At 14.8% G+C, this 14,403-nt stretch overlaps 1 protein-coding gene across 1 annotated transcript, besides 31 other annotated features; it reads right to left on the bottom strand. All coding sequences in view use genetic code 6, as the record gives it.

The window, feature by feature from the left end:
- Window positions 1–426: 426 nt before the first annotated feature.
- IMG5_182220 (transmembrane amino acid transporter protein, putative) lies at window positions 427–1,746 on the bottom strand (the record flags this gene model as incomplete). The annotated part of the gene is made up of 2 exons (XM_004027434.1): window positions 427–1,442; window positions 1,506–1,746. 2 exons carry the CDS (start codon window positions 1,744–1,746, stop codon window positions 427–429), a joined length of 1,257 nt encoding a protein of 418 aa, XP_004027483.1.
- Window positions 1,747–1,763: 17 nt separating this feature from the next.
- Window positions 1,764–1,826: a microsatellite.
- A 441-nt stretch (window positions 1,827–2,267) lies between these two features.
- Window positions 2,268–2,382: a microsatellite.
- Window positions 2,268–2,414: a microsatellite.
- Window positions 2,330–2,377: a microsatellite.
- A 223-nt stretch (window positions 2,415–2,637) lies between the features above and the next one.
- Window positions 2,638–2,705: a microsatellite.
- Window positions 2,705–2,737: a microsatellite.
- Window positions 2,738–5,365: 2,628 nt separating this feature from the next.
- Window positions 5,366–5,413: a microsatellite.
- Window positions 5,414–5,826: 413 nt separating this feature from the next.
- Window positions 5,827–5,918: a microsatellite.
- Window positions 5,847–5,946: a microsatellite.
- A 2,137-nt stretch (window positions 5,947–8,083) lies between these two features.
- Window positions 8,084–8,157: a microsatellite.
- Window positions 8,092–8,164: a microsatellite.
- Window positions 8,107–8,137: a microsatellite.
- Window positions 8,111–8,210: a microsatellite.
- Window positions 8,140–8,197: a microsatellite.
- Window positions 8,146–8,204: a microsatellite.
- Window positions 8,150–8,220: a microsatellite.
- A 39-nt stretch (window positions 8,221–8,259) lies between these two features.
- Window positions 8,260–8,298: a microsatellite.
- An 892-nt stretch (window positions 8,299–9,190) lies between these two features.
- Window positions 9,191–9,244: a microsatellite.
- An 819-nt stretch (window positions 9,245–10,063) lies between these two features.
- Window positions 10,064–10,101: a microsatellite.
- Window positions 10,102–11,076: 975 nt separating this feature from the next.
- Window positions 11,077–11,144: a microsatellite.
- Window positions 11,145–11,328: 184 nt separating this feature from the next.
- Window positions 11,329–11,444: a microsatellite.
- Window positions 11,357–11,456: a microsatellite.
- Window positions 11,361–11,444: a microsatellite.
- Window positions 11,402–11,462: a microsatellite.
- An 829-nt stretch (window positions 11,463–12,291) lies between these two features.
- Window positions 12,292–12,341: a microsatellite.
- Window positions 12,293–12,359: a microsatellite.
- Window positions 12,295–12,348: a microsatellite.
- Window positions 12,299–12,357: a microsatellite.
- Window positions 12,299–12,360: a microsatellite.
- A 1,111-nt stretch (window positions 12,361–13,471) lies between these two features.
- Window positions 13,472–13,520: a microsatellite.
- Window positions 13,521–13,657: 137 nt separating this feature from the next.
- Window positions 13,658–13,722: a microsatellite.
- Between the last annotated feature and the right edge of the window lie 681 nt (window positions 13,723–14,403).

The following is a 14,403-nucleotide window of genomic DNA, read 5'->3' as shown; positions in this document are numbered from 1 at the left end:
ATAATTAGAATGTATAGAAGGTTCTTTATATCCATAAAAATTTTCTATTAATAATATTAATAGCTAGTTAACGATTGGAAGAGATAAATAAAATGATATTCATATAAAAGATATTAGTGTAGGCATTAATCATGCTATTATTTAATATAATAAAAACTATAAAGGATGGTGTATTAAAGAAAATAAAGAAACATTAGGAAGTTATGTGTTTTTAGCTAATTATGATTAATTAATAAATAATCAAGAAAGTGATTTTCATTAAATTTAAACTGATATGGAATTTGAAATTGGAAATTATATTTTTAAACCAAAAATCGTATTTAAAAAAGATTAAGATTTATGAAAATTTAAATAAAATATAGTTAGATATAATACATATAATATATATTCGATTTATTAAAATATAGTTACATATTATATATATATTCAAATTATTAATACTTATAAACTTGAATAAATTCCAAATAATCCAAAAAAAATTCCCAAAAACATCATAAACCAATTAAAGTTTTTTTAAAAAGTAGAAATATTTTCTATACAAATATTACATACTAATACAGGAATTACAGTTGAAAGTACAATTCCACATATACATCCTATTAGTCCAATAAAATTTGAAACTTTATTTATAAAAAAAGAAGTAAAAAATATAACTATCATAAACATTACACGAATTATTTATCCTTTAAATTCTAATTATTTCATGTCTTTTTCATTTAATTATATATTTTAATTATAATATGATAAATTATTATCATAGTCCATTTCATTTTCATATTTTCTTTATTCCATATATATATCTAATTCTTTTTTATCTCCATATTATTCCTTAATTAATTTTTCCCTTAAATATTCTTCTGCTATATTAACTAAGGGTAAAACTTATATTGGATAAGAAAGCAATAAAGCAATACAATAAAACATTTAAATAAAAATCAAAAAAGGCTAACTTTAAACTGGTAAATTAAATATAATTAAATCCTTAAGTTAATTTCCAAAAGAAAGATAACCTAAAAAAGCAATAAACCAATATAAAAATAATGCTAAACCAAAAGAATACTTCAAAACTATATTAAATTAATTTGGGTTTTACATTGAATCTCTAACTTCGAAATAAAGCCCGATTCCTTCAAAAGTAAATATGAAAACTCCAATTGATTATCCAAAATTTTATACATTAAAAACTACAGCCTCACTTTTGAAGTTTTTAGAAACTAAATTTTTCAAGCAATAAATTGATATTATTAAAAGAGATGTTAAAACAAGGATATTCGAATACATGCTCAATGATTTTAATTTATTTATATTTCGTATAAATATCAAAGGAAATACTAGTATTATTGAAACTATTAAAGAAATATTACGATTAGTACAAAAAATACTTTCACATGAAAAAAAACAAAATATTTAATTTGAATATGTAGTAAAAAATACCACATAAGCTACACAACAGCTTGATTACATTCCAAATAAGCATATATTTGCTAAATACCCGTATTTTTTACCTAATGTATTTTCGCAAAATTATACTAAAGATTTTGAATGTTTGATTGATTTATTTGCAAATGATATTAATTATAAACTTAAATATATTATCATAAATGCACATACTAGCATTAAAAGTGTACCACATAAATAACCGCTTTTAGAAAAAGCAGTTGGAAGTGAAAGGACACCTATACCGATGAAACCTTTGAACATATTTACCGAAGCCCAAAATATACTAGATTTATTATCGTTATTCATTTTTAGTTTTTATTAATTATTTATTTTATTTATAATAAAAATAAAATAATATTTATTGTTTTATATAAAAACTAAAATAAATTGTTTAAATTATTATATATATTTTATTAATTATAATATTTAAAAAAGAGATTTATTATATTTTTATAAGATATTAATAATTAAATAAAAATAAAAAAAAGAAGCTAAACTAAAAAGATTTATTGATATATACATATCAAATAAAAAAAAGTTTACTAATAATTATTATAATTTAAATTGAAATTAATATAAAATATAAATAATTTTCAGTAAAAAGAAGATAAATATATTTATTTTAGTATTTTTAGGTATATTTTATTTATATAAATACCATATATAAATAAGAAATATTTTATTTTGATTAGGTATTAAAAAATATAATATAAAAAAGTAAAACAAATGATTTAAATATATTATTAATTTTAAGTTTTATCTTTTTATAAATAAATAAAAACTTTAAATTATAATATATAAATAAAAATAATTAATCAAAAAGTATTTTAAATATAAAATAAAAAAAATTAATATATATCTATATAAAATGTAATAATTGTTAAATTAAAATATTAAAAAATTAATATTTAATATAAAAAATAATAATTAAATTAAATTATTTATTAATAATATTAATATATTAATCATAAAAATAAATAAAAAATTCAATATTTATAAAAAAAATAAAATTAAAAATGATTTAAAAAATTAATAATTACAATTTAAAAATTATACAAATTATATAAATATAAATGCTATTAAAAATAAATTGTCTTTTTATAAAAAAAATAAAAAAATTACAAATTTTAAAAAATATGAATATATTTATTATGTTAATTTCCTGATATAATTATATATTATTTAATTAAATTATAATATATTAAAATAAAATATGTCATTATTATATTATAAATAAATATTATTGTTATATTAAAAAAAAATATAAAATATATATAATTTAAAATATATATATTTATAAGATTAATTAAAATAAATTAAATCAATAATATATTCTTCAATTATTATTAAATAGAGAATATATAATTTTTTGAATTCTTTTTTCTAATTTATTATTTTCAACATTTCTATTTTTTTAATTTTTATTAAATATTAATTTTATTAATCTTAAAATAATTTTTTTTATAAATTTTTGCATTTTTTTTTTTATATTTTTAAATTAATAACTTTTTAATTGGTTTATATATGTTTAATTTTATATCTGTATATTCTTAAATAAAAATTAATTTATATTTCTTTATATATTATAATTAAAGATTTTTTTTATGTAAAATATTTTTTACCATATATAATATTATAAATAATATATATATTTTAAAAAAATTAACTAAATGCAAATGAATACGAAAAAATATGATTTATTAATTGAAGAAATTTAATTATTTTCAAACGTTACAAAAAGCAAATATATAATGTTAAAATAAGTATATAAAGTTTTTAAAATTTATTTAAAAAATCATTAAAAATTAGCATATTAATAAACTTTTAGCAGAAGTATAAGAATAAAAAGCTAAACAGAACCAATAATTTTAATTTTAAACTCTTTTGAATATAATAAAAATAACATCTAATACCCGAAAATCAACTCCTAATATAAATCTTCTTTAGTTTCTTTATCTTTTATATCATTTTAAGCTTATACAAGATGTATAAAATTAAGTTTATTTATTATTATTTTTCATAATAAAAAATAGAATGATTCATAAATAATGTTAGATTATCTTATTTAAATATTAAGCATAAATAAATAATAATTATATATAAAAATTTAATAAACCTTATTTAATTTAATAAATACAAAAATATTATCAATAAAGAATTTAAAATACATATAAGATGTAAATATTTATAATTAATAAAGTATACTTTTTTATTGATAAAATTAGGTGTTCTATATACTTTTATATACAAGGAATTTATATGATAAGTTAATGATTAAAAATATAAATTATGATATTTTATATTAAATTTTAAGAGAAATTTCAGTTTAAATAATAAATAACAAAGAATAAAATGATTTGATTAATTATATATAGATATTTTAAGATTTTGTTAATTTATTAATTAACAATTAAACAAAAGTAAATTGGATTAGAACCATATAATTATAATAATAACAAAATGATTTTTGTAATAAAAAATTAATAAATAAATAACAAATTAATTTATATACTTTTTTATAAGTTATTGAAGCTATTAATATAATGATTATTGAAGGAGAAAATATATTTAATTAAAACTAATAGTTAAGAAACATTGTAGAATAAACATTAATGCCTTTATTATAATAGAAAATATAGAATATAGATTATTAAAACATATTAAAATGTAATTAAAAAAATATAAAAATAATATATAATACAAAACAGACTATAAATTTCTTTAATTGTATTTAAGTATAATAGCGATTTATAGTAATAAATTTAATTTAATACTATAAATATAAAGATAATAGTAATAATAAAATTAAAATAATCAACCAATAATATAAGATTATCTAAAACTTCAAGCAATAAATTAAATATTTTCTAACACAGAATATTTAACAGAAATTATTAACAGTTAAAATACCGATAATGTAAAAAAAAAAAAAACTAAATAAAATTGCCATAAAAAAAAGCCTTTACTAATTATCTTAACAGAAATATTTGAATATACTAAAGAATTAAAAGGGAAAATATAATATAATTAAACTAAGTCTTAACACTTTAGATTAATATTTTTTATAGATAAAAACGAGTTAATATCATTGAGTCAAAATGAATATTATTACATAATAAAATAGTCTATTGGTAATTTAATATAAAGCACTGAAAAGATTTTTAAAGTAAAAGAAGAAAAAAATACTGATCTAAATACTTAAAAAAGTCAATAGCAAATAATGTTAACAGATTTTATAAATTTAATAAGTGATAAAATCAATAAAATTATAAAAAATATAACCATTATAATTATAAATGATAATATTTAAAAGAAATATAATAATGATTTTTTCAATATTATATTAAATTTAATTAATATTTACATAAAATGTGATAAAAAAGATATGTTTTATAAAATTTATAAAGAAGTTTGCTAAATTTCGAAAAACGTAATTTGTAAAGAAAATGCTTTTTTCTATAATTCATTTTTGTTTTTGGAGATTTTTAATAATTACAATTAATTTTTCTCATAAAACTTTTGGTAAATAACACTAGATTACATAAATTTATGTAAAGATATTATTTTTTTTGATAATGATTCTGATGAATAATTAATTACTATATAAGAAAATGAAAAAAACTAATTAGAATAAGAAGCTAATATTGTTAATAAATTAAATATCTTTTTTTTAAATTCAAGACTTTTAGATTTTAATTAATTTAAAATGCTTATAGTAGAACTCAAAAGTAAAATGTATCAAAATATGGAAGACTATTTAAGTTAAAAATAAGAATTCGAAAATTCATAATTATAAAAGTATAATGATAATAAAACATTAAATGATAAATAAAATAATTAATCTACTTTAAATCAATTAACGACTTCATTTTCTTATGACAATGAAAAGGAATAATTTTTTTTTAGTATTTAAATTTTTAAAAAAATATATATATATATATATATATATATATTATATTTCATATATATATATTTTTATATTTATTAAATATTAATTAGAAAAATTTAATTAAACAATAAAAGCTAATATTTTTAGATTAGAGTTAATTTGGGAAGAAATTTATTGTACTTTATTAACTATATCAACTTCTTAATATAAGTCATTCCGAAAATTTGGAATTATTATTATTGGTAAAGTGTTAAAGAAGTTACTTTATTATATAAAAAATAATAGTAATAAAGATAATAAATTAATTTTAAGATAAAATTTTAATGATAATATATTTTTGATTTATGATAATATATTTTAAATGAGCTTTTAAGATGAAAAATTAATTATTTGTTAGAATTTATATTAAATTATTTAATAATATAATAATTTTTTAAGTCATTAAGCTAAAACTTCTATTAAAAATATAATTCTATATGAAAGTGAGTGCGAAGAATTATAAAATATAAGTAAATAAATATAAATATATAAATATATATATATATATATATATATATATATATATATATAATATATTTATATATATATATTATTTATTTATATATATATATTATATAAGATTTTTAAATTTTATTATTGATTGTTTAACATAATTTATAAATGAATAATATATAAGAGTATCTTGATTTATTTTAGAAATTTTTATCTTATAATTAATGTATATTAAATAAAAATAAAATTTTTATAATTAAATTTATTAGAAAATTAAAAAATTATATACAATTCTTGTAAGTAATATTTAGACTTATTTATTGCTTTTTATTTTAATTTAGATTAAAAAGAAATTATACTTGATTAATTATATGAAAATCTCTAATATATTCTTGAAAATTTAAAGTTTTTAGCCTGTAATAATATCTTAGAAATAAGATAGGAAGCTATTTAAACTATTGAACAAATTGCTTTAGAAAAACGAATTAATTTTAAGTAATTTATTATAAATAAAAAATAATTAAAGAATTTTATTATTATTAAATAATTAAATCAGTAAGTAATTTTGGACCATAATAATTATCGAAAATACAATTTATTAAATATCATAATATAAAATATAAAAACTAACAGATGTAATAAAAACAAGATCTTCAATAGACCAATTAAAATAATGGCTATCTACATCTATTCCATTAATTAATTTATTAAAGACATGTATCAAAAGTATATTTTAATAGAAAAGTTAAATAAAAAGTACAGATAAAACTAACTTAAAAAAATAAAGCGCAATAACATATTTTTAAATAATGAATAGTTTTATAGAATTTAATGTTTTTTACATTATAAATATAAACTTAGAAAACATATATGATTTTCTTAAGCAAAATTATACATATATTTAGAAATTAAAAAATTAAATAATCTAAATTTTAAAAAGTATGAGTGATTATTTTCAAATAATTCCTACTATTAGTGAAGAATATTAAGTAAAAATTATATGTTTTTATATAAAGCAAATATTTTTTTTTTTATAAAAATATACTAATATTATTTAATATTATAAATAAGAATATCTAAAATACAATAATTCCTTAAGTATTAAATATATTAGAATTATTAATGTTTGAGAAATTAGAATAAAAAGGAGACAAAGATTATATAAGATAAATTTTTGAATTATTATATTAAATAATAATGTTTTAAAAATGCACAGTAACAACATCTATAAAAGATATATTGTAAAAAATTGTAGATCAATATAATAAAAAAACCTATATTTTCCATGAAAAATTTATCGAATTTTTAAATTATTTTAATTTAAATTTAATTAATAAGCCTGAGTATTTGACATTTTAAAATACATTATTAGGTTATGTATAAAAAATAATTGAATAGAAAGATTTAGAAGATGAAAATAGGATTAAATTATTGAATTATGTATTTATTATAATATAAAGCATATATATTTAATATGAAATAAATGAAAATAATATTGAATTTTAAAACCTTTATTTTTATGCGTAGAAAATTCTTATTGAGAATTAAACAAATATTAATTTAGAAAAAAATATAGATAATAATTATGTAATTGAATTTTGTAAATAATACATTGAAATTATTTAATTGTTTTGTAAAAGTTAATAGAAAAATTTATTTGCTTTTAATTATTAAATTCATAGTTTATTTATTTAAAATAATATTGATATTTTTTAGTTTATTACTGATAAAATTTTACTATATAATTTCGATTTTGAATTTAATTTAGATAAAATAATTGCTAATTTACTTTTCGAAGTATTTTAAAGGTCAAAAATAAAGAAATGTGTCATATTTTGTTGTAATTAACTTTTTAGATTAAGCTCTTTAGAAAAAAAGTAAGTTTTTTATGTGCCTTTTTTATTAAAAATATCCTAAATAATTTTTAATTAACTATAAAATAAGAAAAACTCAATTTAAGAGTATTTATTGTATTTATAAATTAAAATATAATATATTTTATATAAAGAAATGACAAGAAATAATTTTATGTTTCTTTTCTTTAAAATTTTGCTAAATTTGAACTTCCAAATAACTGGTCTTAAGAAAAATAACTATATGTAAAATTGGAAATGAAAGATTTATTAATTTTTGAAAAAAATCCATTAATAAAATTCAAAGGACATATAATATTTTTTTTAAAAAATATACAAGAACTTATCATATCTGATATAATAGATATAAGAAAAGAAATAAAAAATATTATACATATTTTTAACGAAGATATAGGAATATATAAATGAGAAAAAAAAATATATAAAAATATATATAAAAAAAAAAAATAGATATATATAAATATATATATATATTTATATATATATATAAATATAAATATATTTATATAATTATAAAAATAAATAAAACAAGATATTTATATTTTCTTTAATATTACGATAATGATATTTTATTTATAATAAATATTTTAATTAATATAAATAAAATATATATACAAATTTATATAATTATGTTTTTAAATAAATATAAATAAAAAAATATATATATAAATAATTATAATATATATTTAAAATGCATTTTAATTTTACATTATATAAAAAAATAAATATAAATTTAATTTAATATTTAAAATAAAAAATCATTATTAATTATTATCAAAAAAATATGAATAATTTAGAACTTTTTAAGGGACAGGAGGGAATTATTATTATTCTTGAATTTTTTTTTTTTTATTTTTTAATTTTTAAAATAATATTATATGTTCAGTTTCATCGTTTTACGAATAATAAATTCTTAATAATAAGCAATCATAGAATTTCTCATATTAATCTGAAATAAAAATATATATTTCATCTATTTATCTCCAGTTTTCTTAAGGGAGGATTTTAAATGCTATTTATGTGCTTTATTTTTTTGATAATAATTTCTAATTATTTAAAATTTGTATTTTTTTTTCATCTTAGCATTCAAAAAGGAACATTGTTTCTTCCTCAAGCTCATTTATGTATTCAAAAGTATCTATTTATTCTTAAAAGACGACCGCATATATATCTTTTATACTAGAAGGGACTGGGAATGATATATCAGCATACAAAAAGCAAGAAAAAATAAGTGTTTTTTCATCAAAATCTACAAGATTTATTTATATTTTTTAAGTTGAGTTTATTTTAGATTTATATGAGCATTCTACTTAAGTTTCTTTCTCTTAAATAAGTTCGAAAATTTAATTTTTAAATTTAAGTTCTGATTCTTTTTGTGAAAATAATTACACTTTTTTAACTTTTGGAATATTTAAATTAGGAATGTAAATTTTAAATGTTTTTTATTAACCCAAAACACATGATATGTAAAAACTTATATATTAAATTTTTTATGTATATATTAAATATATATATATATATATATATATATATATATATATATATATATTCATATAAAATATTTACTTTTATGTAATTTCAAATTTAAAAAGCCAATTTTATACAATATTCTATTAAAATGATTTTTCGTAAATTAAAATATTCATTTTTTCTTTATTTTCTTTAACTTTTTTTACTAATAATACTTCATTTTTTTAATCTTATATATTTAAAAACGCATCCTAATCTGTCAAATATATAAAATATTGATTATTTTTAACTAAATCATATGGTATTTTAGCCATAATTTGTTTGTTTTTTTCCTCATATATCATAATTTCTTTAGTTATTATTTACTATAATTTTTTTATTTCTAGTTAAAAACCCCCATATACTGTTTTTTGATTTTCTTAGGTGAAAAATACACAGATATTTTCTGTTTGTTCTACTACTTCTAAATCATCTAAACATATATATTTGAATATAAATGTAACTTCTTCTTATTTTTCTAATATAAAAGAATTTTATTTTATCATTTCGAAATTTCTCGGCTCTATGAAATTATGTTTTTTACACCAATACCGCCATTCTTCTGGTTCTTAGATTAAAAAAAGTGAACTTTTGGAACTTTCTTATTCTATTTTTATCGAAAATAGGATGTTTTGTTGAGTTTTATTTGAAAATTTATAAGAAAAAACTTCATATTAACCAAAAAAAGAAGTTATTTTGATAGTTTTATCAAATTGATTATGAAAAATATTGTTTATTTTTTCTGGTTTTTAACTTTTTTTTTTTTTAATTTATTTGTTTAAATATTTTTTTTTTACTTTTCTTTGATTTTTAAAATTTAGTTTATTTTTGAAGTTAAATTAAAATTTTTGGAATTTTCTAAATTTTTAATTTATTTAAACTTTTAAATTTTATTTATTTGTCTTTCTTTTTCATTTTCGATTATTTTTTGGGATTTATTTTTATCATAAAAAAGGTCTTTTTCTTATATTTAAATGGGTTTTTTGGAATACACTTTAACTTTATTGCCTTTTTTATGAAAATTTATTTAATTTTAATTAATAATTTCATTATTTTCATCTTCCAATATTTAATCTGTTGAAATATTATCTATTTATATGTGAATTTTTCCCAGTTTTTTTTATTCTTCATTATATATATTTAAAATCTATTTTTTGTTTAATTTGTTAATAGAATTAAAATAAATATAATTACTAATTAAAAGCTTTCTTATCTATTTTATTTTTTTGTAATTTATTAAAGTTAGAAATAAAATAATCCACTTAAAAAATGAGAATTGGCATCATAAATGTAAAAATACATATAACTAGTGTATAAATAATAAATGAACTTTTCAAAAACGTATTTATTTAAAGGATTTATGTCAAACTAAATTTCCGGTTGTTAATTTTTATGATTAAAAAAACTTTAACTAAATTTCCCTTCAAAATTTTGGAAAAAATAACTTTCACTTTTAAAAAGAGGAAAATTAAAAAATCTACATGTAAAATATACCTGTTAGGGTAAAAAATCACTTTAAAAACTTAAAAATGAGAATTTTATTTTATTAAATTTATATTTTTTTTCTAAATCAGGCTTCATTTTTTCATATAGAGTATTAAAATCATAACATAGTTCTATATTTTCTTAATAATTAATTTCCTTTTCTTATATAAAAGACTATTTATCATCTTCAATTTTATTTTTTTCTTCTTTATTTTAATTTTCTTTTATTAAGAGAGATTTTTATTCAATTTTTTTTTATAAAAGGGTTTTTTAATTTTAAATATTTTCCTTTTAGAAATAATGAGTATCGATTTAAAATTTCATTACTTATATTTCTTTTTTAATTTCTTCATATTAAGAAATATAATGTTCTTCGGATTCATATTTTTATTATTATAATTAAGATAAATCTTATTATTATCTTTAATATTATAATTAATATTATTATAATTAATTATTTAAGAAATAAGCTTGATCTAGATTAATTTATTATTCGACGTCTTTATTTTAATATAAAATAGGAAAAGTATTATTTCTTTAATTATATTTATAAATAAGAGTTTATTTTTATCTTTCAAAGACTTTAATTTATTTTTTTATTTCCTTTATAATATTTTTAATAAGTCTAGGATATATAGAATAAATATTTATAAAATTAAATAAAATAATAAATATATATAATTATATATAATTATATATAATTATATATAATTATATATATATATATATATATATATATATATATATATATATATTTTTATATAAATCTATTTGCCTTTAAAATAATGAAATTTTATTATTGTTTTAGTATTTTTTATTATTATTCATATTATTAACTTTTTTAAATCATTTCTTTTTATTAATTTTCTTTTAATTCATCCTCACTTATTATTTCCAATTTATAATCAATTTCAATTTCAAATTATTTTCCTTTTTATAAATTAATAACTTATTTTTAATCTATACTTTTTCCTGGCCCTTAACCCATAATTTCTTTGCCTTCTATTTTTTTATTTCCTTTTAATTTTCCTTAAGTTGGGATTAATGTAAAACCAATAATTCTACTTGTAGTTTATTTTTTTATATATGTATATTCAAGTACAAATTCTAATTAAATAATAATCATTCCTAGTTCGTGCTCGATTACGTTATCTATTTCATGAATTCCTTCAAAAAATAATTCAGTTTAATAAAAATCTATTCCTTATTCATTTTATTATAGCTATTTTTTACCTACTTTCAAATTTATTATATTTATTAATCCACCTTTATTTGTAAATTACCATCCATTATGAAATCCGCAAAGAATTTTTTTTTCTTTTACTGTTACTAATTATTATTAGAATTATTAAGTCTTTGAAGCTTATTATTAATTTTAATTTTATTCATCTATAATTGTTGTATTTTCTTTAATATTTTATAGTTCTAAAAGGTATTTTTAAAAATCTATAATTATTTATTTTTCAATAGTTTCACTAAATTATAAATTAATTTTTTTTATAAAAAGTTTATAAAAAGGTATTGTTTCAATTATTTTTTCTTCCAAATATAGATTAAAATAATCATCAAAAATCTAAATATTAAAAATATATATAACAATAAATATATATATATATATTTATATATATATATATTTATATATATTTATATATTTTATATTTTATATATTTTTTTTTAAAAAAAAAAAACTATTAATTTTTTAAATTTATACTTTAATTTTATTAAATTAAGAATTTAAACCAGGAATTATATCTTCATTTGATATAATAACATTTTCAGGAATTAAAAATTTTATTTTTTATAATAAAGGATATTATCTTAATATATAATAAAAATAACCTTCTTTTAAACTTTAACTTTCTTATTAATTATTACTAATAAATTATCTCATTGTTTCTATATTTTTTATAATTTATATATGTTATTATATAATAATTATGTTACATTTCGTCAAAGTAATTTTCTAAGGTTATTCAGAAAACGAGAAAATATTAAATTAACCTAAACCATAAGATGTATTATTATAAACAATTCCATTAAATCCGATTTCTTGTATGAATATTTCAAAAATAAGAAGTATTTTTTAATGATTATCTAATTTAGAATGAAAGTACATTCTTATAGGATATAAGTATTGTAATTAATAATAACTACTTTATTCATCTTTTTTTAATAAATAAGGTTAAGTAGTTAATAATCTTCCTAAAAATTAATTATTATTTTATGAATAAAGCATAAAATTTAATTTTAAAGTAACTGCTTTTGATTCTGTATTCTTTTTTGTTTGTTTGTTTTATATATATATATATTACAAAAATATAAATTTAAAAAACATACTTGTATTGAATAATTTAGATTAATTAAATTTTTTAAAATAAATTAAAAAAATTAAGTAGGCTTATTTTGATTTATTGAGTTTTTATTCAAAATAAATTTATTTTATTTTCTGAATTTATTCCATTTTATAATATTTAAACATTCTTAATTATTATCTATATTTTAGAACTTTTATTTAGTTTTTTTTTTTAATAAAAAAAATAAATAAATAACATATAAATATATACTCTTTTCCTTTACTCCAAAAAATAATTCTTTTATTAATTTTATACTTAATTATTATCTTATTATTGTCTTTAACTTTTATTTAATTTTTGACTTTTTTAATTTTAAGAAACTTTCTGTTTCTCTTTTAATATTTCTTATTTTTCTTTCATAATTTATTCCTTTTCTTTCTAAACTTACTACTAACTCTGTTTTAATTCTTATTATTATTTTTCAAACTATTATTTTTATAATTCTAATAATTACTATTATTATTTTAGTAATTATTTCATTTCTTCCATGCTTAATTCCATTTGTATTTTTTTTTATTTTATTAATATATTTTTTTTATTTAAAATAAATTAATTAAATTTTTTAAAAAAGTTGTCAAAAAAATAATATTATTTTTTTTTTAAAAAAAAAACACATATATATATGTATATAAATATATAAATATATATATATATATATATATATAAATATATATATATACATGTATTTATATTTTTATATTAAAATTATCATTATTTAATAAATAAATTTTTTAATTTCTATATAAAATTTTGAATAAAACCACTCTAAATATCTTAGCAAGATTAAATTTTAACTTCTCCTTTATAATTTTCACATACAAACTTTAACAAATTCTCACTAACTTAATTTTCTTATTAAGTATTATGTACTCCATTTACCAAAACCCAAGGTACATATTCATGAGCTGGCTATAATTATTCAGTTCTTTCAGCCATTTTAATAATTAGTGTTTTTCCTTCTTTGTTATTTGCACAATTATGGATATTAGTTTATATATTTTGCTATATTTTTAAAGAATTTCCACAAGTCTTTATTAATTAGTCGAAATTTAAACTATTTAACATTTATTATTAAACTCCATTATTTTCAATACAAGTAATAAATCTTAAAAGGGTTAATTTATCATTTTAGAGGTAGTTTATGGCACATGTTTCGACTAAATTTCCATAGCATTCGTTTGAACCATGCTAACAGGTTATTTAATTTTTAGAATCTCTTTTAGCATTTCCATATGGAATAATTTGAATGTCAGTTATTTGGAGAATTTGATCATCTGCTAAGGCTTTTTTTAAAGAAGAGGATATCAAATCTATACAATCAGGGCATAAAGATTCTGTATAAAGTTCTATTTTAACACGG

The sequence above is a fragment of the Ichthyophthirius multifiliis genome, assembly GCF_000220395.1.
Source record: "Ichthyophthirius multifiliis unplaced genomic scaffold scaff_1120509251325, whole genome shotgun sequence".
Classification (NCBI taxonomy): domain Eukaryota; phylum Ciliophora; class Oligohymenophorea; order Hymenostomatida; genus Ichthyophthirius; species Ichthyophthirius multifiliis.
Note: the sequence above shows the minus strand (reverse complement) of the source record. Positions and strands in the feature narration are given on the sequence as shown.